The sequence below is a fragment of the Oncorhynchus keta genome, chromosome 29 (genome assembly GCF_023373465.1).
Source record: "Oncorhynchus keta strain PuntledgeMale-10-30-2019 chromosome 29, Oket_V2, whole genome shotgun sequence".
Lineage (NCBI taxonomy): Eukaryota > Metazoa > Chordata > Actinopteri > Salmoniformes > Salmonidae > Oncorhynchus > Oncorhynchus keta.
This window is the reverse complement of record NC_068449.1, coordinates 9,723,757-9,749,047: the sequence shown is the minus strand read 5'-3', so window position 1 is coordinate 9,749,047 and position 25,291 is coordinate 9,723,757. Positions and strand designations below refer to the sequence as shown.

At 42.4% G+C, this 25,291-nt stretch overlaps 1 protein-coding gene across 1 annotated transcript; it reads right to left on the bottom strand.

Moving 5' to 3' along the window:
- Positions 1-24,873, bottom strand: LOC118362021 (gamma-aminobutyric acid receptor subunit rho-1-like). The gene is made up of 10 exons (XM_035742235.2): positions 24,603-24,873; positions 19,957-20,013; positions 19,619-19,725; positions 11,299-11,366; positions 10,246-10,469; positions 2,833-2,915; positions 2,554-2,694; positions 2,187-2,339; positions 1,765-1,961; positions 1-975 (listed from the first exon to the last, which is right to left on the bottom strand). Exons 1-10 carry the CDS (start codon positions 24,716-24,718, stop codon positions 658-660), a joined length of 1,464 nt encoding a protein of 487 aa, XP_035598128.1. The 5' UTR covers positions 24,719-24,873; the 3' UTR covers positions 1-657.
- Between the last annotated feature and the right edge of the window lie 418 nt (positions 24,874-25,291).

The following is a 25,291-nucleotide window of genomic DNA, read 5'->3' as shown; positions in this document are numbered from 1 at the left end:
CCGTGACGCTCCCCATCCAATCTGACAGAGCTTGAGAGGATCTGCAGAGAAGAATGGGAGAAACTCCCCAAATAGAGGCTGTAATCGCTGTCAAATGTGTCAAAGGTTTTCAATTTGCAACATTTTCTACAAACCAGCTTTTGCTTTATCATTATGGGGTATTGTGTGTAGATTGAGAAAGAAAAAAAGGCTGTAATGTAACTAAATGTGGAAAAAGTCAAGGCGTCTGAATACTTTCCAAATGCATATGAATAGGTCCATCTTTCTGAATGCACTGTACTGTACATGAATAGGTCCATTTAAGAGGCTGGGTCAAGAAGGCAATGTTCACCTCACAATTTATAATCCATATCTCAGTCTGTTGTCTTGAAAACAGAAACAATTACATGTTTTCTCTCTGCGTGGCCGCTATCCCTGTTAATGGAGTTACAGTGGTGTCCTGTTTCATATTCATGAGGGTATACTGTTGCAAAATGTAGCAAACGTTTTGCCCTGAAAAACGAAAACTCGTGTTTCTTATTGGACAAGTTCAGGTAGTCGATCCCTGTTTCAGTCAATTTTGTGCCGTTTGGTGCCTAATGAAATCGAACATGTTGTGCTCTAACTGCAGCATGTGGATGTGTTAGGGTAGTATGGTCCTTCCCCATTTGCCAGGCGTTAGGAGTAGATGGACCAGTAGATGATGTTGAACAGGACGTAGGAACCAGGGAAGACCATCCGTGAGTACTTGTCTATGGCATGGGTGTCTATCCAAATGTTCACATAGCCTGGCCTCTTTACCTGGCCCGTGAGCTGGGGATCCCCCAGAACCACCTGGGCAAACATCCTCTCCTGCCTGCCTCCGTTCTCCGGCATCCCATAGTTCCTTGCGGTGCCATAGTTCCCTATGCTGTTGACGTCCATGGTGGTGTAACCAGTGATCTGGGGGTCGCACATGGCATCGTCAGGGTTTCCGATGTCACATGTACACGGCAACTGCAGATAGCGGGGTGTAAAAAAGAAAAAGGTTGAATTAAAGGACAATACTTTGAAACGGCAAAACTTAAGTGGCTTTAAATCTACTGATGTCTAATGTATTCAGTAATTTTCCAGCTTAGAGCTTCTCAACAAGGTTGTTCGTGGCAGGAAAAGTTTTCAGGGGCTGTGTGAGTTAAAATAGGCCATCAGACTTTTAAACAGCCATCACTAACATTGAGTGGCTGCTGTCAACATACTGACTCAACTCTAGCCACTTTAATAATGGAAAAATTGATGTAATAAATGTATCCCTAGCCACTTTAACACTTTAAACAATGACACTTTATATAATGTTTACATACCCTATATTACTCATATTATCTCATATGTATATACTGTACTCTATACCATCTACTGCATCTTGCCTATGCCGTTCAGCCATCACTCATTCATATATTTTTATGTACATATTCTTATTCCTTCCTTTACACTTGTGTGTATAAGGTAGTTGTTGTGAAATTGTTAGGTTAGATTACTTGTTAGATATTACTGCATGGTCGGAACTAGAAGCACAAGCATTTCGCTACACTCGCATTAACATCTGCTAACCATGTGTATATGACAAATACAATTTGATTTGATTTGATTTCCTCCTGAGGCATCTTATGCTGTTTCATTTCCACATGCCACAACATTTGGCAAATAGAGAAATATACAGCATGCAAAGTTGTTCACCAGAGGTAGTCCTAAAAATAAAAGTACACAGAAAAGCAGAACAACATTTTATGTAAATGAAATGAACTGTACCCTCTCTCTTAGTTTCCTCTCTTTCCTTTCCTGCACGGTAGAGAGGTAGTTGACCGCGGCATACTCTATGACCGAGAGGAAGACAAACACGAAACTGACCCACAGGTAGATGTCCACCGCTTTGATGTAGGACACTCTGGGCATGGAGGCGTTGACTCCAGTGATGATGGTGGACATGGTGAGCACTGTGGTGATACCTGGACAGAGTCAAAAGACATTAGAGACAGTTACCCAGACAGATCTCCATTGAAATAGCTTTTTAGTCCAGGTCATGGCTTGATCTTTTACAGTTGATGTCAATCTTTACAATCACTGTTGGAAAGACACCAAGACTGTACTATATCTCAAATAAAACATGGAAATATCAATTTAGCCTAGAGCCAATAAAACATCCTGGTCCTTCTGGCAAAGGCCTTTCCTACCCAAAGGGACCCTAGCGGGGACGGCCCGGCGGTCAATCCAGAAGGAGACCCAGGACAGCATGACCATGAGGGTGGCTGGGAAGTAGGTCTGGAGCAGGAAGAAGAAGACATGACGTCGCAGGGTGAAGTGGATGTACAGACGGTTGTACCAGCCTGAGAAGAAAAAAGAAACAGCTGATATTCTACACAGATCCAGTCCTTTTCACCTGTTTCCATTCCCATAGTGCAGGGGTCTGAAACTCACGACCAGCGGGCCAAATGTGGCCAGCAAGGCAATTTAATGTGGCCCACGGTCGTCTTTGTAAATACAACTATGGGCTATAACGTGTCTTTGTAATATCTACTCAATCTGTGACTTCAGGGTTACCTGTACTGCTATAGAAGGCCAGTTTTGTAGTGGTGTGAAACTTCTGGATGAGGAACTGGGATAAAGATATCCTCTCGTCTGTGTCCAGTGACTCGTTGCCTTTCTTCCAGTACAGCATGAGATCATCGTCCGTGTATGCATCTGACGAGAGAATGTTCAAAAACCCCAATGAATACCTCATATAAACATGATTGCTTATCTTTGATCATGTGATTAAAAACATAATCAAATGTCATCAGAGATGTGTAGGTAAATAGTCAAGTTGAGAGGTGCACTCACAGCTCTCTATTTCCAGCGAGCAGGTCTGTGTGTCTAGAGGGAAGCGACTCAGGTCCATGTTGCACATGGCCGTGACAGTGACTCTGTGAGAACAGAAGTGGCATCAGAGCCTGACTTATGCCTGACCAGAATTGAATATGGATACAAAGTGATTATAATTGTGAATTGCTTTGATTGTTTTTGTTGCCTTTATGCTGAGCTGTAGCTGAAATGGATCAGTATGACTATCATAAGCTCACTTGATGAAAGAAACATACAGGAACTCAAATCCTTCTGTTCACCTGATTTAGAATTCCTCACAATCAAATGTAGACCGCATTATCTACCAAGAGAATTCTCTTTGATTATAATCACAGCCGTATATATCCCCCCCCCCAAGCAGACACATCGATGGCTCTGAACGAACTTTATTTAACTCTTTGCAAACTGGAAACCATTTATCCGGAGGCTGCATTCATTGTAGCTGGGGATTTTAACAAGGCTAATCTGAAAACAAGACTCCCTAAATTTTATCAGCATATCGATTGCGCAACCAGGGGTGGAAAAACCTTGGATCATTGTTACTCTAACTTCCGCGACGCTTATAAGGCCCTGCCCTGCCCCCTTTCGGAAAAGCTGACCACGACTCCATTTTGTTGATCCCTGCCTACAGACAGAAACTAAAACAAGAGGCTCCCACGCTGAGGTCTGTCCAACGCTGGTCCGACCAAGCTGACTCCACACTCCAAGACTGCTTCCATCACGTGGACTGGGATATGTTTCGTATTGCGTCAGATAACAATATTGACGAATACGCTGATTGGGTGTGCGAGTTCATTAGAACGTGCGTTGAAGATGTCGTTCCCATAGCAACGATTAAAACATTCCCTAACCAGAAACCGTGGATTGATGGCAGCATTCGCGTGAAACTGAAAGCGCGAACCACTGCTTTTAATCAGGGCAAGGTGTCTGGTAACATGACCGAATACAAACAGTGCAGCTATTCCCTCCGCAAGGCTATCAAACAAGCTAAGCGTCAGTACAGAGACAAAGTAGAATCTCAATTAAACGGCTCAGACGCAAGAGGCATGTGGCAGGGTCTACAGTCAATCACGGACTACAGGAAGAAACCCAGCCCAGTCACGGACCAGGATGTCTTGCTCCCAGGCAGACTACATAACTTTTTTGCCCGCTTTGAGAACAATACAGTGCCACTGACACGGCCTGCAACGGAAACATGCGGTCTCTCCTTCACTGCAGCCGAGGTGAGTAAGACATTTAAACGTGTTAACCCTCGCAAGGCTGCAGGCCCAGACGGCATCCCCAGCCGCGCCCTCAGAGCTTGCGCAGACCAGCTGGCCGGTGTGTTTACGGACATATTCAATCAATCCCTATACCAGTCTGCTGTTCCCACATGCTTCAAGAGGGCCACCATTGTTCCTGTTCCCAAGAAAGCTAAGGTAACTGAGCTAAACGACTACCGCCCCGTAGCACTCACTTCCGTCATCATGAAGTGCTTTGAGAGACTAGTCAAGGACCATATCACCTCCACCCTACCTGACACCCTAGACCCACTCCAATTTGCTTACCGCCCAAATAGGTCCACAGACGATTCAATCTCAACCACACTGCACACTGCCCTAACCCATCTGGACAAGAGGAATACATATGTGAGAATGCTGTTCATCGACTACAGCTCGGCATTCAACACCATAGTACCCTCCAAGCTCGTCATCAAGCTCGAGACCCTGGGTCTCGACCCCGCCCTGTGCAACTGGGTACTGGACTTCCTGACGGGCCGCCCCCAGGTGGTGAGGGTAGGCAACAACATCTCCTCCCCGCTGATCCTCAACACTGGGGCCCCACAAGGGTGCGTTCTGAGCCCTCTCCTGTACTCCCTGTTCACCCACGACTGCGTGGCCACGCACGCCTCCAACTCAATCATCAAGTTTGCGGACGACACAACAGTGGTAGGCTTGATTACCAACAACGACGAGACGGCCTACAGGGAGGAGGTGAGGGCCCTCGGAGTGTGGTGTCAGGAAAATAACCTCACACTCAACGTCAACAAAACTAAGGAGATGATTGTGGACTTCAGGAAACAGCAGAGGGAACACCCCCCTATCCACATCGATGGAACAGTAGTGGAGAGGGTAGCAAGTTATAAGTTCCTCTGCATACACATCACAGACAAACTGAATTGGTCCACCCACACAGACAGCATCGTGAAGAAGGCGCAGAAGCGCCTCTTCAACCTCAGGAGGCTGAAGAAATTTGGCTTGTCACCAAAAGCACTCACAAACTTCTACAGATGCACAATCGAGAGCATCCTGGCGGGCTGTATCACCGCCTGGTACGGCAACTGCTCCGCCCTCAACCGTAAGGCTCTCCAGAGGGTAGTGAGGTCTGCACAACGCATCACCGGGGGCAAACTACCTGCCCTCCAGGACACCTACACCACCCGATGTTACAGGAAGGCCATAAAGATCATCAAGGACATCAACCACCCGAGCCACTGCCTGTTCACCCCGCTATCATCCAGAAGGCGAGGTCAGTACAGGTGCATCAAAGCTGGGACCGAGAGACTGAAAAACAGCTTCTATCTCAAGGCCATCAGACTGTTAAACAGCCACCACTAACACTGAGTGGCTGCTGCCAACACACTGACACTGACTCAACTCCAGCCACTTTAATAATGGGAATTGATGGGAAATGATGTAAATATATCACTAGCCACTTTAAACAATGCTACTTACCCTACTTACCCTAATATAATGTTACTTACCCTACATTATTCATCTCATATGCATACGTATATACTGTACTCTATATCATCGACTGCATCCTTACGTAATACATGTATCACTAGCCACTTTAACTATGCCACTTTGTTTACATACTCATCTCATATGTATATACTGTACTCGACACCATCTACTGTATCTTGCCTATGCTGCTCTGTACCATCACTCATTCATATATCCTTATGTACATATTCTTTATCCCCTTACACTGTGTATAAGACAGTAGTTTTGAAATTGTTAGTTAGATTACTTGTTGGTTATTACTGTATTGTCGGAACTAGAAGCACAAGCATTTCGCTACACTCGCATTAACATCTGCTAACCATGTGTATGTGACAAATAAAATTTGATTTGATTTGAATAGGGTATGAAACAGAAAATGCCAGGTATCAGAAGTTTTTATCTCAATATCAAATCATTTCTGGGCAACAATTAAGTACCTTATTGTAAAGGTTCTTCATAATAATGGTAAAAAAGAAAGAAAATAGCTTTTGAGCAAAAAAATATTTCTTATTAAGCTATACTTTTGCTAGGTCTGAGCAGAGCGGGAAAGGGCACCAAAGCAGTGCATTAACCACAGTTAGGATTGTGGTGCGGAGATCAATTCACCAGAGTGGAGGAGCCTGATGGGAGTGATATGTAACCTGAAAACTAGCTGTTACTGGGAGAGAAGTTTGGAACTCTTTGTTATTGGTCTATTAATTTATGCCCCTTGATGATTTATCACCAAGCAAGCCAAAACTCCACCCATGCAAAACCTGCTGATTAGAATGTCCTATGTAGAAATAACACTGATTACATTTTTCATACTTTGAAAGTGTTAGTTTCATCAGCTGGTGTACAAATATGGTACAAAACACGGGAAAACACAATTTTGAATCTACCGGGCCTTTAAAAAAAAGTATTTGTAGTTCAAATAATTTAACAAAACATTGTTGTTGGGGATTGAGACTGCTTTTCCAATGTCAACTCCATGTAGGTGTTCTAGGTCTAAATGCTAGGAGTCTACAGAATGTTATATCCGATGTCTCTGAAGGTTACAGGAGGTCTCTATTTGGCGGCTGTCTTGTTTACAATTGGACTGGTGTTGATTAAATCTGTTCAATGAAGAACACTGGCAAGGGAACGGAAAATGTTTGTCATACAGTCCTGATTACAACTGTGTTGTCCACCTGTCTCATTAAATGGCTGTCACTAAAAGGTCCTAACTTTGTCAGACAAATTATATCATGCACCACCAGATCTATCTTTATATCATCCATTCAATGAACTCATTGTCCAATTTAACAACCAAGGAGGGTTGCACACACAGGATCTGACATTTATAATTACTAAGTAGCATGTTCAATAGCTTTGTTTTGCTGTCCAACAAATAGGCCTCCTTCATATGCCTCGATAAGTCAACTGGAAAAGGATTTCAGCACTAAATCCAACACCCTTGAAGGTTAGTTATCAAACCAAGGTGGTGTTCAGCTAGCACAAAAACGTTCCGAAACGGTGTGCTATCGGTACCTGTCCAATAAGAAACGCTTGTTTCCGTGTTCTGTTGCAAAACCTTTTGCTATGGTGTTCCCCTTTAAGCAGGATTTACCAAACTCAGTCCTGGGACCCCCCTGGGTCCACATTTTGTTTTTTCCCCCCAGCTTAGCACTACACGGCTGATTCAAATGATCAAAGCTTGAGTTGGTTATTTGAATCAGCGGTGTATTGGGGGGGACGATGAAACAACTGAGCCCCATTCATTTTCAATGAAGGGAAGTGAAGTGGGTGTGGGACTGTTGGGCAACACAAGCATAGATACTTCAGCTTTATAGCCCCTGTAATGTGTCTGGGTTTACCCTTCTGTCTGTGGCAACACTGCAGCTCCATTGTACGCGTTGCGTTGCGTCGCGTCGCGTCAATGTGACATTCTACATGCTACACAGAGACGTTTTCTCACCACCAAATATGGTAGTGAGAGGAAGACCAGTCATGGGCAGTGGGAGAGGACGGAAGTAGGTAAAACTGGCCCGACATTTAGCACATTTTCTCATCGATGAAACATCTGATCTCAATAAATATTTCTGTTTCCAAAACCAGAATATATTACGAATCCAGTGCACATCGTTTTATACACTTGACGCTTTGCCAAAGTTGAAAAAAAGGCGTTGTTTAAAAGGAGTGCAATGCCAAATTGAATTTGTGCACACGCACACGCACACTTCACAGAGGTGTTCCATAACAGAAATATTCACATTTTTATAAACTTTTATTTGTTTAGGGTAGCCCAATTGAGACCATGGTCGCATTCCAAATGGTGCCCTGAGTACAAACATTTTCTCATAACAGGAAAAACAATTCACATTACAATTAAAACAAGATTAATACAAATAACCACAAGGCACAACCTCAACACAACTATTTTAACAAATAAACCACTACAATCAATCGAAACAACTAAACTGCCCTAGTAGCACCAAGGAATCAATTTGAAACGAATTTTGTAGGTTATTCCAACACTGGAGGGTACTAAAACTAAAAGAGGATTTACCTAAATTGGTCAAGACCAGAGGGACCTCAAGAGTTAAATCCTGCGAGCGGGTTTGGTTGCTCATTCTTTTATACGTTAGCAATGAAGTTAGGTAAGTTGTAAGCTTGTGTAGTAGGGCTTTGTAAACAAAAAGGGGGTAATTAATTGATCTATGGGACTTTAATGGGGGATCAGCCAACCTTTTGATACAGAATGCAGTGGTGAGTATTAAACCTGTCACCAGTGATAAAACATATGGCACTACAGCATCCAAAGGTTTACGTGTAGTGGCTCCTGCAATCTGGTAAACGGTGTCATCCTAATCAAGAACTGGCAGGAAAGTTGACTGCAATCTGCTTTCTGCTACTTAGGGAAAAACAAGCCCATTTTAAATCTGAGCTTTTTAACTAGTTCAAAAGTATGTTTTTTAAACATTAAGTCTTTCTCAATCCAAATGCTCAGATATTTGTAGGCGGGAACCCGATCAATGGGAGAACCATCCAATGAATATGTCATGCCCTAATCTGTTTCACCTGTCCCTGTGATAGTCTCCACCCCCTCCAGGTATCGCTTATTTTCCCCAGTGTATTTATCCCTGTGTTACCTGTCTCTCTGTGCTAGTTTGTCTTGTATCTTTAGTCAAGTCAACTAGCGTGTTTTTCCCCGTACTCCTTTTCTATTCTCTTTTGCTAGTCTTCTCGGTTTTAACCACTGCCTGACTCTGGACTACTTTCCCGCCTGCCTGATCATCTTGCTTGCCCTGACCTTGAATCTGCTTGCTTTTCGGTACCTATTGGACTCTGATCTGGTTGCAACCTTTTGCCTGTACACGACCATTCTTGCCTACTTGCCCCTTTTTGGATTAATAAACATTGTAAGACTCCAACTATCTGCCTCCTGTGTCTGCACCTGGGTCTCACCTTGTGCCTTGATAGAATACATATGTAGTCCATCTGAAACATTGAAGGACTACAGAAAAACATATATTTAGTTTTGCCTGAATTAAGTCCAAGTTTTAAACTACCAGGGCTTTCTGTAAAGTAAGAAGACCAGATTGCAGCTCTAACATAGCCTGGTCAGCAGTTGGGTCAATGGCATATATAACAGTGTTGTCTGCATTCAGATGAATATTACAAGTTTTAACAGATAGACCAATATTATTTATATCAATGTATATCAATGGTAAAGAGTACTGACCCCTGTGGTACACTTTTTGTGATAACCAGGAAACTAGACTTGACGCTATCAAAGATCACACATTTAGTCCTGTCTGACAGATACTTTTCAAACCAGGCAAGAAGCCTGATCCAGGCCTTTTTCAGTCAACCTCTGAATAAGAACGTGATGGTCATTGGTATTGAAGGCCTTGGAAAGGTCTATAAATAAAGGCAGCACAATGATTTTTATGATCCAAGCAGTTTAACACATCATCTAAAACAAGTGTTTCCGCTGAAACCGTGCTATGTCCAGGTCAAAAACCGGGTTTGTGCACATGAAGAACAGAGTGAGAAGTTAAAAAAGTTCTTAGGGGAAAGTTATTCAGAGATTCTAAAACTTTGGAAAGGCAAGAATTTGGAAATTGGACCGTAGTTATCTAAGTCAGAAGGATCTCCACCTTTATGTAAGGTGAGGACGTGCGCCGCTTTCCAGATCTTAGGGATAACGCCAGAAACAATAGTCAAGTAAAAAATAATGGCCAGTGGTTCTACAATTAGTGGTACAGAGAGAGCTCCATTAAGAACACATGCTACAACATACCAATAGGATCTCGCTAGCTTGTGCTTGGCTTTTCCTACCTCCTTGCTTGTTCTGCACACAATGCGTTATTTGCACCCACTGTAAATGACACAGATTAACTTTCTTCGCGAAGTAAATATCAGAGCATGTTTTTATTTCTCATTATTTCAATTCACAAGAAAGAATGAACATGCAAAAATTGAACCTCTGCAATTCTTAAGCTTGGATGCCCCCTTTGGACGTGATGCAATTTGTGCGCAACACAGGCAGTACAGCAGCTTTCATTGATTTCAAAGGAAGTATTTCCTCAATGGCTGATGGCTCCTGGCAATGCTGGATGCCCGATGGCTATAGTGTAGCAGGGCCATAACACTGTGGAGCTACCTCAGACTGTAAAGCACGTTGCCGTCAGGGTACACCCTCAGCATGACGTTGTCCGTGGTGGTGTCATGGATGAAGGACCTCTTGGAGTGGACGAAGAACATGTCCGGGACCCAGATCTTCTTGGCCAGCCTGCTGTCAAAGGTCATGCTCTGGTTATTGGTACTAGTGAAGGACAGGCGCTCGTCCTTCCAGTAGTGCCTCAGGTACAGGGTCATGGTGAAGTCCTGAAACAACACAGCAGGTTGGTGGGGGTGGTGGGAGTGGGGGTGTTGGTGATGGGAGTGATTATGCTGGGGGTGGTGGTGTTGGGAGTGGCGGTGGTGGCTGTGGTGGTGGTGGTGGTGGTGGCGGTGGCGGTGGTGGCGGTGGCTGTGTTGGTGTGGGTGGTGTGGGTGGTGGGAGTGGGGGTGTTGGTGATGGGAGTGATTATGCTGGGGGTGGTGGTGTTGGGAGTGGCGGTGGTGGCTGTATTGGTGGTGTTGGTGGTGTTGGTGGTGGAGGGAGTGGCTGTGGTGGCTGTGTTGGTGGCAGTAGTGGTGGTGGTGGTGGGAGTGGCGGTGGTGGCTGTGTTGGTGGCGGCTGTGTTGGTGGCGGTGTTGGTAGCAGTAGTGGTGGTGGTGGTGGTGGTGGTGGTGGTGGTGGTGGTGGTGGTGGTGGTGGTGTTGGTGGTGGTGTTGGTGATAGTGGTAGCGGTGGTGGGAGTGCTGTAGGACAATCACGCCTATTGATGAATATGCTATTTGGATGGAACATAGGTACTGTATGTGTTTGGAGGATTCTACATGTGAGGTACAGTATCTGAGTTGAGTATACTTCATCTTTTGTCATTACGTAATATTAATGAAAGGCTTCTCTGGTTGAAAGCATTTATCTAGATGGTGGAATACTTTTTCTAAAGTTTGGGGAAAAGATTTTGCCTGGTCAAGCAGACTGATGGCTGTGCTCATGTTTCTGTTTCACAAACAGAATGTGAGCTATCGCGTGATCAGTCTCGTTCCACCAGGTTAGGAAAGATTACCCTTCACTGTGTAAAGATACTGAAATCCCACTCACCATATCCACTTCAGAGATTGTGTCCAGACTTTCAACCTGAACATCTACCCCAACTGGAATAGGGGGTCCTGTAATTAAATAAAATTGCATTGATAGAAATTTCAATGAGAGGTTAGATTTTCAGAATTAATTGACTATCCTGGACCTCTGTTAAAAAAAAATGTAATTACAAGTGCAGTACCATTTATCCTTAATTTCCTTCATTGCTATAATGGATACTTTAATTTAATTAAATGCATTTTATTTAACCTTTATTTAACTAGGCAAGTCAGTTAAGAACAAATTATTATTTAGTGACGGCAAAAAAGGCAAAAGGCCTCCTGCGGGGATTTAAATATAGGACAAAACACACATCACGACAAGACAGACAACACAACACTACATAATGAGAGACCTAAGACAACAACATAGCAAGTCAGCAACACACAACAACACACCATGATAGCAACACATCATGGTATCAGCACAAAACATGATACAAACATTATTGGGCACAGACTACAGCACAAAGGGTAAGAAGGTAGAGACAACAGTACATCATGCAAAGCAGCCACAACTGTCATTAAGAGTGCCCATGATTGAGTGAATGAAGAGATTGAGATAAAACTGTCCAGTTTGAGTGTTTGTTGCAGCTCGTTCCAGTCGCTAGCTGCAGCGAAATGAAAAGACAAGCGACCCAGGGATGTGTGTGCTTTGGAGACCTTGAACAGAATGTGACTGGCAGAACGGATGTTGTAATTGGAGGATGAGGGCTGCAGTAGATATCTCAGATAGGTGGGAGTGAGGCCTAAGAGGCTTTATAAATTAGCATCAACCAGTGGATCTTGCGACAGGTATACAGAGATGACCAGTTTACAGAGCCAGAAAGTAGAGCAGTGATAAATAGAGTGCAGTGAATCAGTGATGGTGGGGGTGGAATGCTCTACTTTCTGGCTACCCGGATAAAGCACTAAATAAACTTCAGTTAGTGCTAAACACGGCTGCTAGAATTTTGACGTACGCTACGGTCACAAGACGCAGGCCTCCTAACTGTCCCTAGAATTTCTAAGCCAACAGCTGGAGGCAGGGCTTTCTCCTATAGAGCTCAATTTTTATGGAATGGTCTGCCTACCCATGTGAGAGAGGCAGACTCGGTCTCAACCTTTAAGTCTTTACTGAAGACTAATCTCTTCAGTGGGTCATATGATTGAGTGTAGTCTGGCCCAGGAGTGTGAAGGTGAACGGAAAGGCACTGGAGCAAAGAACCGCCCTTGTTGTCTCAGGCTGGCCGGTTCCCCTCTCTCCACTGGGATTATCTGCCTCTAAACCTATTACAGGGGCAGAGTCACCGGCTTACTGGTGCTCTTCCATGCCGTCCCTTGGAGTGGTGCGTCACTTGAGTGGGTTGAGTCACTGACGTGATCTTCCTGTCTGGGTTGGCGCACCCTTGGGTTGTGCTGTGGCAGAGATCTTTGTGGGCTATACTCGGCCTTGTCTCAGGATGGTAAATTGGTGGTTGAAGATATCCCTCTAGTGTTGTGGAGGCTGTGCTTTGGCAATGTGGGTGGGGTTATATCCTGCCTGTGTGTCCCTGTCCGGGGGTAACGTCCTGACCTGTTCCCTGGACGTGCTACCTGTCCCAGACCTGCTGTTTTCAACTCTCTAGAGACAGCGGGAGCGGTAGAGATACTCTGAATGATCGGCTATGAAAAGCTAACTGACATTTACTCCTGAGGTGCTGACCGGTTGCACCCTCGACAACCACTGATTATTATTATTTGACCCTGCTGGTCATCTATGAGCATTTGAACATCTTGGCCATGTTCTGTTATAGTCTCCACCCGGCCACCCCTATTAGCCTGGTTCCTCTCTAGATTTCTTCCTAGGTTCTGGCCTTTCTAGGGAGTTTTTCCTAGTCACCGTGCTTCTACATCTGCATTGCTTGCTGTTTGGGGTTTTAGGCTGGGTTTCTGTACAGCACTTTGAGATATCAGCTGAAGTAAGAAGGGCTTTAAAAATAAATGTGATTTGTCCTATAAGGAGCATTGTAGGTAAATCTGATGGCCGAATGGCAAAGAACATCTAGCCGCTCAAGAGCAACCACACCTGGCAATCTATAAATTATGTCTCCGTAATCTAACATGGGTAGGATGGTCGTCTGAATCAGGGTTAGTTTGGCAGTTGGGGTGAAAGAGGAGCGATTACGAAAGAGGGAACCAAGTCTAGATTTAACTTTAGCCTGCAGCTTTGATATGTGCTGAGAGAAGGACAGCGTACCATCTAGCCATACTCCGAAGTACTTGTATGAGGTGACTACCTCAAGCTCTAAGCCCTCAGAGGTAGTAATCACACCTGTGGGGAGAGGGGCATTCTTCTTACCAAACCACATGACCTTTGTTTTGGAGGTGTTCAGAACAAGATTAAGCGTAGAGAAAACTTGTTGGACACTAAGAAAGCTTTGTTGTAGAGCATTTAACACAAAATACAGGGAGGGGCCAGCTGAGTATAAGACTATATCATCTGCATATAAATGGACCACCACTCCCACCACCACCCCCACCACCACCACTCCCACCACCACTTTGCGCTGTGGACTTTGAACAGAATGTTACTGGCAGAACGGGTGTTGTATGTGGAGGATGAGGGCTGCAGTAGATATCTCAGATAGGGGGGAGTGAAGTCTAAGAGGGTTTTATATACAAGCATCAACCAGTGGGTCTTGCGACAGGTATACAGAGATGACCAGTTTACAGAGGAGTATAGAGTGCAGTGATGTGTCCTATAAGGAGCATTGAAGGCAAATCTGATGGCTGAATGGTAAAGAACATCTTGTCGCTCGAGAGCACCCTTACCTGCCGATCTATAAATTATGTCTCCGTAATCTAGGATGAGGTGTTCAGAACAAGATTAAGGGTAGAGAAAGCTTGTTGGACACTAAGAAAGCTTTGTTATAGAGCATTTAACACAAAATCCGGGGAGGGGCCAGCTGAGTATAAGACTGTATCATCTGCATATAAATGGATGCGAGAGCTTCCTACTGCCTGAGCTATGTTGCTGATGTAAAGTGTGAAGAGCGTGAGGCCTAAGATTGAGCCTTGGGGTACTCCCAATGACTGCTATGCTAACACAGACTGGAATATGTTCCGGGATTCTTCCGATGGCATTGAGGAGTACACCACATCAGTCACTGGCTTTATCAATAAGTGCATTGAGGATGTCATCCCCACAGTGACTATACATACATACCCCAACCAGAAGCCATGGATTATAGGCAACATTCGCACTGATCTTACGGGTAGAGCTGCCACTTTCAAGGAGCGGGACTCTAACCAGGAAGCTGATAATAAATCCCGCTATGCCCTCCGATGAACCATAAAAACAAGGCAAAGCGTCAATACAGGACTAAGGGTAAATCATACTACACCGGCTCCGACGCTCGCCAGCTGTGGCAGGGCTTGCAAACTATTAGACTACAAAGGGAAGCACTACTTCTCCCTGTCTGAGTCTGTAATACCAACAGGTTTCAAGCAGACCACCATAGTCCCTGTGCCCAAGAACAATAAAGTAACCTCCCTAAATGACTACTGACCCGTAGCACTCACGTCTGTAGCCATGAAATGCTTTGAAAGGCTGGTCATGGCTCACGTCAACACCATTATCCCAGAAACCCTGGACACACTCCAATTTGCATACCGCACCAACAGATCTACAGATGATGCAATCTATATTGCACTTCACACTGCCCTTTCCCACCTGGACAAAATAAACACCTATATAAGAATGCTATTCATTGACCACAGCTCAGCGTTCAACACCATAGTGCCCTCACAGCTCATCACTAAGCTATGGACCCTGGAACTAAACACCCCCCCTCTGCAACTGGATCCTTGACTTCCTGACTGACCGCCCCCAGGTGGTAAGGGTAGGAAACAACACATCCGCCACGCTGATCCTCAACACGGGGTCCCCTCAGGGGTGCGTGCTCAGTCCCCTCCTGTACTCCCTGTTCACTCATGACTGCACAGCCAGGCATGACTCCAACACCATCATTAAGTTTGCTGATCACCGACAACAACAAGACAGCCTATAGGGAGGAGGTCAGAGACCTGACTGTGTGGTGCAAGGACAACAACCTCTCCCTCAATGTGATCAAGGCAAAGCAGATGATTGTGGACTACAGGAAAAGGAGGACTGAGCACGCCCCCATTCTCATTGACAGGGCTGTAATAGAGCAGGTTGAGAGCTTCAAGTTCCTTGGCTTCCACATCACCAAGACACTAACATGGTCCAAGCACACCAAGACAGTCATGAAGAGGGCACGACAAAACCTATTCCCCCTCAGGAGATGGAAAAGATTTGGCAATATTTTACAGTTGCAATCCTGACGGGTTGCATCACTGCCTGATATGGCAACTGCTCGTTCTCCGACCCCAAGGCACTACAGAAGGTAGTGCGTACGGCCCAGTAAATCACTGGGGCCAAGCTTCCTGCCATCCAGGACCTCTATACCAGGCGGTGTCAGCCATCCTAGTCATGGACTGTTCTCTCTGCTACCGCACGGCAAGCGGAGCTCCAAGTCAAGATCCAAGAGGCTTCTATACAGCTTCTACCCCCAAGCCATATGACTACCCAGAGTATTTGCATTGCCCCCCCCCCCACACTGCTGCTACCCTCTGATATTATCTATGCACAGCCACTTTAATAACTTTACCTACATGTGCATAATTACCTCAATTACCTCGACACCGGTGCCCCCCACACATTGACACATTGACTCTGTACCGGTACCCCCTGTATATAGCCCCACTATTGTTATTTACTGCTGCTCTTTAATTATTTGTTATTCTTATCTCTTACCATTTTAGGGATCTATGGAGTGCTTGGACCATGTTAGTTTGTTGGTGATGTGGACACCAAGGAACTTTAAACTGCATTGTTGGTTAAGGGCTTGCAAGTAAGCATTTCACTGTAAGGTTCGGCGCATGTGACAAATAACATTTGATTTGATTTGGTGACAGGCAGTGGCTAAGACAGCAGATTTTCTGAGTTGATACACTGCACTCTTTGAGAGAGGTAATTATCAAACCAGGCCAAAGACCCCTTAGAGACACCAATACTCCTTAGCCGGCCCACAAGAATGGAATGGTCTACCGTATCAAAAGCATTGGCCAAGTGCTTCAATAACCATTGATTCTATCACAAATAACGTCATGTATTGTGACTATACTATGTGTAATACAATATACAGTAGTTTCATTCAGTCAGTGTAAGCCTAATGCAGAAAAAAACACTACAATAAATTCAGCGCTGCATTGTCAGTCCATAAACTGGATTTACTTGTGCCATGACGGGCTGGATTCTATTTTTTTTAAACTATTTTAACCTTCACTCTCCATCATCCGCCTTAGTACAGGAACACAATTAGGTCACAGTGGATCACAGTTGTTGCAGCCGCAAACAGCTGGATGCCTTTCCAATCTCTCTTTCCTAGATCTATTTTCTTTCTTAATAGGATACATTTTAAAGGAGGCCCAGAGGGGTCATTCATAGTGTGATGTTTTTTAGACTCAGATTGCATTTACAGCTGTTTATTTTTATGTATTCATAAAACAAGACATATTTGGCCCTTGTTCTAGTTAATGAATATCACATGCATTCTACAGCAATGCACATTTTGCTTGATCCATGAGCTTGCGTGGGTGCTCTGAAACACATTTTGTCATTTGGCCTCAGATATTATTGTATCTCCATGTTTGAACTAACAAGGTCATCCTAAAGGTATTATGGATTGCCAACATGTAAATAACTCAAAAAGTACATTTAACCTTAACATGAGACCACTGGACACACATTAGTTGAATCAACGTTGTTTCAATGTAATTTGTCAACCTATTGTGATGTGGAATCAACATGGAAAATACATTGGATTGCAGAAAAGCAATCAACCAGTACTGATTTCATCTCATTTCAATCAGCATTGTAAACATTGAAATTAGGGTAGAACTTGCACTTAAATACATTGACTTAACCGGACTGACATGTTGTTACATCAATCTAATTTCAACATAATCATCATGCATACGTAGAAACATTTAAAAAACATTTTTTTTTATCCTGTATTTAATATACTGTATATTTAAACTATTTTGAATTTCATATTTGATTAGACATATTGTATGTTATTTAACCGTGTTTCAATGATGATAGTAAAATGGTATGTCATGCCATCAACCTAAATAAAGACGTATATTGAAATAAAATGTCAAACCACAGTCCAACACTTCCTGCCTGAACAATGACAATTCAATATCCAGTTAGACTACAAAATAATTATTAATGTTGTTGGATTCACACCTCCATATCAAACAGAAATCTAAGTTAAAGAATAGCACTAAATCAAATTAAACGTTATATGCACTTCAAATAAAGTTTGATTTGATTTAGTCCTATTCTTCAACTTAGATTTTTGGTTCAGATGGAGACATGAATCCAACATATTAATGACTTGTAGACGAAATGTGAAATCAGCCAACCATCCTTCACATACAAGACAATATCCTAAGGTAAACATTTTCTATTCATATTATGAATCCATCCTATTTATAGGGCTAATGGTAACGAGGATCCAATAAACCATGGATGAATGATAATATACAGTACCTAACTACACGTTGAAATGATGGTGTCCTCTGTTTGGGCAAATCAGATTTCAATGTAGCCTACATAAACCCAACCTCACTCCAAATCTCCTTTCACATACAGCTTGTGAAGTAAGAAAAGTTAGAAGAGTTACTTTCAACTATTCAATGTGATTTACGCAAATGAGTATGGAAGCTGATGTATCTAGTGTGTTGACGAGATAGCTTGGCAGAAATGTTCACAGCTAACTTCCAAAGCCAAGCAGGGTGTGTCGAGATAGGTATCTGGAATGTGATTTGTTCTCACAGAAGTGCATTACCGCTCATATACCAGTAGGAGTCACTGTTCAGGCAGTAATTTTGGCTTCATATTTTATTTCAAAAGGGGGATACCTAGTCAGTTGTACAACTGAATGCATTCAACTTAAATGTGTCTTCCGTGTCTTCGGGCGCCGAGGGAACAGTGGGTTAACTGCCTTGCCCGGGGGCAGAAAAACAGATTTTTACCCCGCAATATACATAGAGTATACCCCCCATGAAAAACCCAGCAGCGTTGCAGTTCTTGACACAAACTGGTGCATCTGGCAACTACTACCATACCCTGTTTGAAGGCACTTAAATTTTGTGTCTCGCCCATTCACCCTCTGAATGGCATACATACACAATCCATGTCTCAACTGTCTCAAGGCTTTAAAATGATTTTAACTGTCTCCTCCCCTTCATCTACACTGATTGAAATGGATTTAACAATTGACGTCAATAAGGGATTTATAGCTTTCACCTGGATTCAACTGGTCAGTCTATGTCATGGAAAGAGCATGTTTTGTATAATCAGTGTATATTGAATATAGGATGAAAAGATTTTGAACGTTTCCATGTGAAATTTCAACAAATGCATAGATCCAATTATTATGTTGAAATTACAGAAGATTTATGTAAATCAATGTATTTACATTTTAGTTTTACCCTAATTTCAATGTTTAAAACGCTGGTTGAAATTAAATGAAAACAGAACTGGTTGATTACTTTTAAAAATCCAATGTATTTTTCACACTGGTTCCACATCAAAATATGTTGACAAATTATGTTGAAACAACTTTGATTCAACAAGTGTGTGCCCAGTGGGATATGTCCTGTAATCCCACAACAGTAAATCCCCTGTACGATGACCATGAAACCACAAACACTCTGTCAACATCCGTGTTAAAAGAAAGAGTACAAATATAGGATCTTCATTTGAGACAGTTTGCTACAGCAGGAAAATAGTCCTGCAGCAACAGGAAATGTGAATTATTATGTGGATTATAATGAATGGACATTTTTTTGTAGGGGTTCATGAAAATTCTTAGCAACAAAAGAGTGATCAAATTAAGATCCAACATCTGTACTAGCATGACAATATACAGCTTGCCATGTTATTGGTGTCATTAGGGCTTCTAGAGGGCTGAGCTGATAAGACCATTGGATAGATTGTCTGACCCTGTTTAAAGGAAAAAAGGAGTTTGTGTTGGTGCTCTAAGCAACATCAAAACAGCAAACACAACTAAAGGGAGTCAAAAAAACATTTGTGCATTACCATCAAAGTCATTCGTGTTGATGCAGGGTAGGTACAAAGCTTATGTGGAGCATGTTTTTCACATACTAAACCTGATGATTTTACTAGGTAGAAATATATACATTATATGACTCCTGTAAAGTCTTACCTCCAAATGCTGGTCTCATGGTAAAGTCATGGTCATCTATTCTTAAGAGCTGCTCAGATTTTGTCATGGGAGATTTTGTCATGTCTGGACCTCGTTTTAGGATTGGGCTGTAGTGAGGAAAAGAGGTTGTCTTTTTAGGGTTAGGCTGTAAGTTGAGGATCTCTTTTTTTCAATGGGCAAAGACATGTTGTACACTGTCAAGTACGGTAGCATTTTACAATATCAGCTTTGATATATTTACAATATCAAATGTATTGATAAAACCTTTCCTGTCATGCTTCAAGTTGGCAAACCACTTTTGCAGATCAGTGTTTTGTACAATGACATTGAACTCTAACCTTGCGGTCTTGCTGTGAGCTCCTCCATCATCCATTCTTGATGTTTCTCTCCTGGATCTGTTGATGAAAAATATTTGAACACATCAATCAACAGCTATACATATCTATATACACATCAATTACACAATACATATCTATATACACATCAATTACACAATACATAGCTATATACAGTACACATTATTACACTATACATCAAAAGAAAACATAAAACACGAAGAGAAAAACACAATCATATGAAAAAACAAACACATTCTTTAATAAAAAGGCCCTGTAACATTGTAAATTGTTTTTAGGAAAGGAATAGTGACATTAACCTGGGCATAATGAAAAGATCACAAAATGATTTCAAACAGTTTCTGGTCAAAATGGCAAGATGAACTCCAGTATAGGTGATAGATATACAATAAATGACACAGGAGTGGCTCAGTTGGTAGCGCATAGCACTTGCAATGCCAGAGTTGAGGGTTCAAATCCCACAAGGGGCCAGTATGAATTCAAATGCATGCACTCACTACTGTACATTGCTCTGCATAACAGCATCGACATAAGTATAAAGTAACCTTGTAATGGTAAACTTTAATCTAACTGAGACCATTGTCAGGCTGAAATACAAAGCAAGTTTTGTGCAGTTTAGCAACAACAACAAATAAATAATTAAAAGAAGCAACAACCAGTGTAAGACAGTAGAAATTGTTATTATCATTATCATGTTTTTTTATAAAGCAGAAATGTGTCTTTTACTCTCAACTTGACTCAAGGAGCCAAATCAGGCTGATTCGTTGCCATTTTCATTCCCACAACACAAGAAGGACATGAGGGCTTTCAGAAAAACACTATTTCAAGAGAACGTCTCTTGTCAACGCTCAAAGGGATCCTATATCTGAACGCTTGTCGCTTTGATAGTGTTATCCAGGTCACGGCAGAAACATAAAAAATCATTTAAAAAATAGATTTTCCCCTAAAACCCTCAACTGGATTAATGGGTGGCCTGCGGGCGAGTGCATGATGTGACAGTGCCCCACAGGCGTGCATGGAGAGAGGAGAACAGCAGACAGCAATATTATCTACCGTGACAATCAGACAGAGAGCAAGAGAGAGCGCTGCTGGGCGCTAACCGGTGTGGGCTGATGGGTAATGGGTGATATTCCTCTCTGTCCTCCCCAGCAGCTGGTTGATAATCCGCTTGGCACAAATGTCTCTCCAATCCCCTCCAAGGGCCAGAGTCTAGAAAAGTCTGTCTGTGTGTGTATGCATGTGTGTGTGTGTGTGTCTATCTGCAGAACACTGCCTTGGGGCTTCCTATAGCTTTGCTGTTGCTATATAGTTGTCTGCCTTTTCTGGCCTAACAGAGTCAACAACATGGTCATTAATCAACTCCTGTTAACTGCACATAACAAGGAAGAGCTCAGTTGAAAGTGCATCGCAGTTCACTGGTGCCAATTTAAACTCAATTATTTTTTTAATTGCTCTGTCCGGATATCGGTTTGCTCCAGTTCCGTGACTGGATTCACAGCAGTCCAGTCATAACCAAACGTTGCGTTTCTCAGAAGCTGATTGTACTACTGACTGTTGTTATTTTCATGCCATTCAAGAGGACAGAGAATGCTTTTCATATGCACTTTAGAGAAACAACTGTGGGGTGAGAAGTCGGGTTTAGTTTTCCATCAGTGTCTGTTAAGCTAAGACTGTCTGATACTGCTTTGATGTACTGTGTTCTCCTGTAGTTTTTTGAAGAGAGAAAATAAACACATGTTCAAGTCCGTCGCCCTATATGTTTATGGGCCTGTTTCAAGTTGTGTCGCTAACATTTTGGTTTCACTCACAGCAATATACTGTGTTCCAATGTTACAAAATGTGTGGCATCTGTTCATGACCGTAACATTTCCAATCTACATGAGAGAAAAAGTAGTGATCTACAACAATATGTGTAACTTTGAAATAAAGGACTTTTAATTTTCCTTGAAAATATAATTGTGATTGAATATCTTAACACAATCTTCTATTTTTATTACGTTTTTTTGTTAAAGGAAAACCCACCTCAGTTTTCTCAAAACCTAACCCATTGGATAGAGGTTTATTTTTCATCAACACAATGCAACAAATGTTAATGCCAAAGACACACCAGAATGGTGTTCCAAGAGGTGTTGAGTGTTCAAGTCTCAGTCCAGACTTAAATTTGATTGAAAATCAGAGACAATGTTTAATTCTATTGGTGTCCATTAATGACTCCCAACCAAATTCAATGAGCGTAAGCAATTCTGACAAAAAACGATGGATATACAGTACATGTATGTTGCCCTAAGAGTTGTGCAAAGTTGGTAGAATCTTATTCTGAATTATTCACAGCTATAATGGCTACCAAAGGTGCTTCCACCAAATATTAACTCAGGTTTGAAGACATATTCAATCATTCAAGACCTCATTGTTTTTTAAATTTTTAATACATTTTTAAAATGTTCTATAATTTTTCTTTCACTTTGAACATCTGGAGTAGGTTGTGTAGATTGGTAGAGGAACATCCTTTTTGAATTCCTTTTTAGAATACATTTTAAGACTGTGCAAGGGGTGTGTAGACTTTCACTAGCGATTGTAAGAATAGATCAAAGAGCCATGATCACATGAGAGTGACATTGTGTCTAATGGAGACATGGTTTGTGGGATTAGGAAATGAAAGGGCCTTTGGAATGCACTAAGTGGGTATAAATCACTCAAAGCTGATAGTAGTCCAAAGACACCCTGCAGTTTGGATGGGAAAACACATTATCATCTTCACTAGAGATTAACAGGTGCACAGTTCTGTTTTTAGAATTGTACTGTAGGACTTTAGAGCTCTTACATTTGAGGAATATTTCATATTTTGCAGGTTATTGTTGTTGTGTATAATAACGTGCATTTTAATGTGTAGGCCTATATGAATGTGTAGTTTGATGTATTTATTGTATGTGTACTGTGGTGCTATAGAGGGCTCATCTGAAAAAGAGACCTTGGTCTCAGCATTGACTCCCTGACAAAATAAAGGTTATCTAAAATAATATTTAAATTTTTAATGAATCCGTAGGCAATATGGCCAGACAACATGTTATGGTATTTGCGATTAATTATATCTCGGCTAGAAAATGTACTGTCCTAAAGATTTAACATTGAGACAACATCGTCGGTCTTATGGATCGTACTCTTTTTAAAAAAAAAATTCACCTAAAATGACTTACCCAAATCTAACTGCCTGTAGCTCAGGACCTGAAGCATATTATTAATACCATTTGAGAGGAAACACTTTGAAACTTGTGGAAATTTTAAATTAATGTAGGAGAATATAACACATCTGGTAAAAGATAACACAAACAAAAAAACCATTGCGCTTTTTTGTATTTTCATCTTTGAAATGCAAGAAAAAGGCCATAATGTATTATTGCCGTTTAGGCACAATTTAGATCTTGGCCACTAGGTGGAAGCAGTGGGTGTGCAAAGTTTCAGATTGATCCAGTGAAGCATGGCAATACTGGACAGTATTTTGTATGAAGTCTGCCCAAATGTGTCGAATTGGTCAATTTATACATTTTCAAGTACATAACTATAGAGAACATACAAAAAGTCTACACATTCCCAGGAATGTCATACATGATGGATAATTAGCTTATACACAAACTATCACACATCTAGATGGCCGGGCGGCGTGGGTGTGGAGCCAGAGACAGCAGCGGTTCAAACTGGAGAACCCAGTTCCTGCATTTGAATATAAAAATAGATTTCATCAAACAAAACTATGCTACATTTTATCTCTGGGACCCTCAGGATGACAAATCAGAGCAAGATTACTGAATGTAGTACATTATTTACCTTCAGAGGTGAATGTATCAAACCAATTGCTGTGATAAAAGTGTTTTGTTGTTGTGCAATCTCCTCAAAAAATAGCATGGTATTTTTCCACTGTAATTGCTACTGTAAATCGGACCGTGCAGTTAAATTAAAACAAATTTAAGCTTTCTGCCCATATAAGACATGTCTATGTCCTGGAAAGTTTGCTGCTATTTACAACTGTCATATTAATCACATTAGCGCAACCGTCCCGGTATAGAGACATTGATCCTGTAGAGGTTAAAAGCAACCATTGTAGTAGATTTGCCATTAATCTGTAACATACTGTATGTAACATACGGTATGCCTCATTGCCACTTAATCTATCAGTTCCACATAATTGGTTCTATATGTTGTTAACTGTATGCATTCAAAGTATTGGTTGACCCTAGCCTGGTCCCAGGTCTGTTTGTGCGGTCTTGCCACCTCCTGTGGTTGCTGACATGTCAAAAACAGATAGGACCAGGCTAGGTTGAGGTAGGGCTCCATAAATATGTATCATAAACTGATCAGAATGATATTCATTCCATCCAATAGCGCCACATTCAGTCCAGCCACCCATGGAGCAACAGCCACAACATCCAACAATAGAACATCCCCTTTCTGAATAAGTCAGAAATCACCTGGTGGGGGAGCAGAACAGGTGAGGACAACAGAACTTTACCATCACCAATACAGATTCACATTTTAACCCATGTCTAGATATAACATGTCAATCAAAGGATAAATTCAATGCCATACATCCAGTCTATGTTCTGTATAGATCCTAGGATGGAATTTGCATTTACCTGCTCTGTTTGTAGGTCTCCAGCTTGTCACCTCTTTGATGAGCTGATCTCCCAGAAACCCCCATGAGGCAGACACAGAACAGCACCAACACAGTATCCACCTGCATGGTGCACATACCCCAGTAGACCACTCAAACTCCAGTCAAATTCCACACCCTACCAGGGCTAAAACCTCTCTTCGTGGGTCCTGGGACATTGTCTTCAGCAGAACAGCATCGGGGCCGGGGAAGAAGCAGCAGCTCTGGCCTGACCAACAAACATCCCACGGTGCTTAATCTCCACAGTGGGCAAAAGCAATTTTGACTAAACCTATAAATCCCTGAGCATCAGATGGCACAGATTTGATCCCTCCAGTGGCGGATGTGGCTCATTCGCTCTGCCCTGTTGCTCTACTCTGCTCTGTACCGCCCAGACCAATTCTCATAATGATGCAGCGTGATCGTTTGGGAGGTAAATGGTGGGAGATAGATACAGGATCTGGTTCACACAGTCAGACACAGAGTCCCTGATGTGGAAGACTATGAAGTCCCTCAGCTGTGTGCCTATCAGTGCTATTTTGCTGAGACATCTTCAAGGGCTGCTAAAATACGGCTTCAGCCTGAGTTTCACAAACATAGATATGTGGGATTAGCCTACATACACAAAGAGATTGGTCACTATTAGATAGGATTAACCTATTTCAACAAATA

Bases quoted from the DNA above. Each gene is read 5' to 3' on its own strand.
- LOC118362021 (XM_035742235.2), bottom strand. From the start codon at position 24,718: ATGTGCACCATGCAGGTGGATACTGTGTTGGTGCTGTTCTGTGTCTGC. The intron at 10,470-11,298 runs GTGAGTGGGATT...GTGTTGTTTCAG, and splicing joins CAATCTCTGAAGTGGATATG to GACTTCACCATGACCCTGTA. The intron at 2,695-2,832 runs GTGAGTGCACCT...TTCTCTCGTCAG, and splicing joins CTCGCTGGAAATAGAGAGCT to ATGCATACACGGACGATGAT.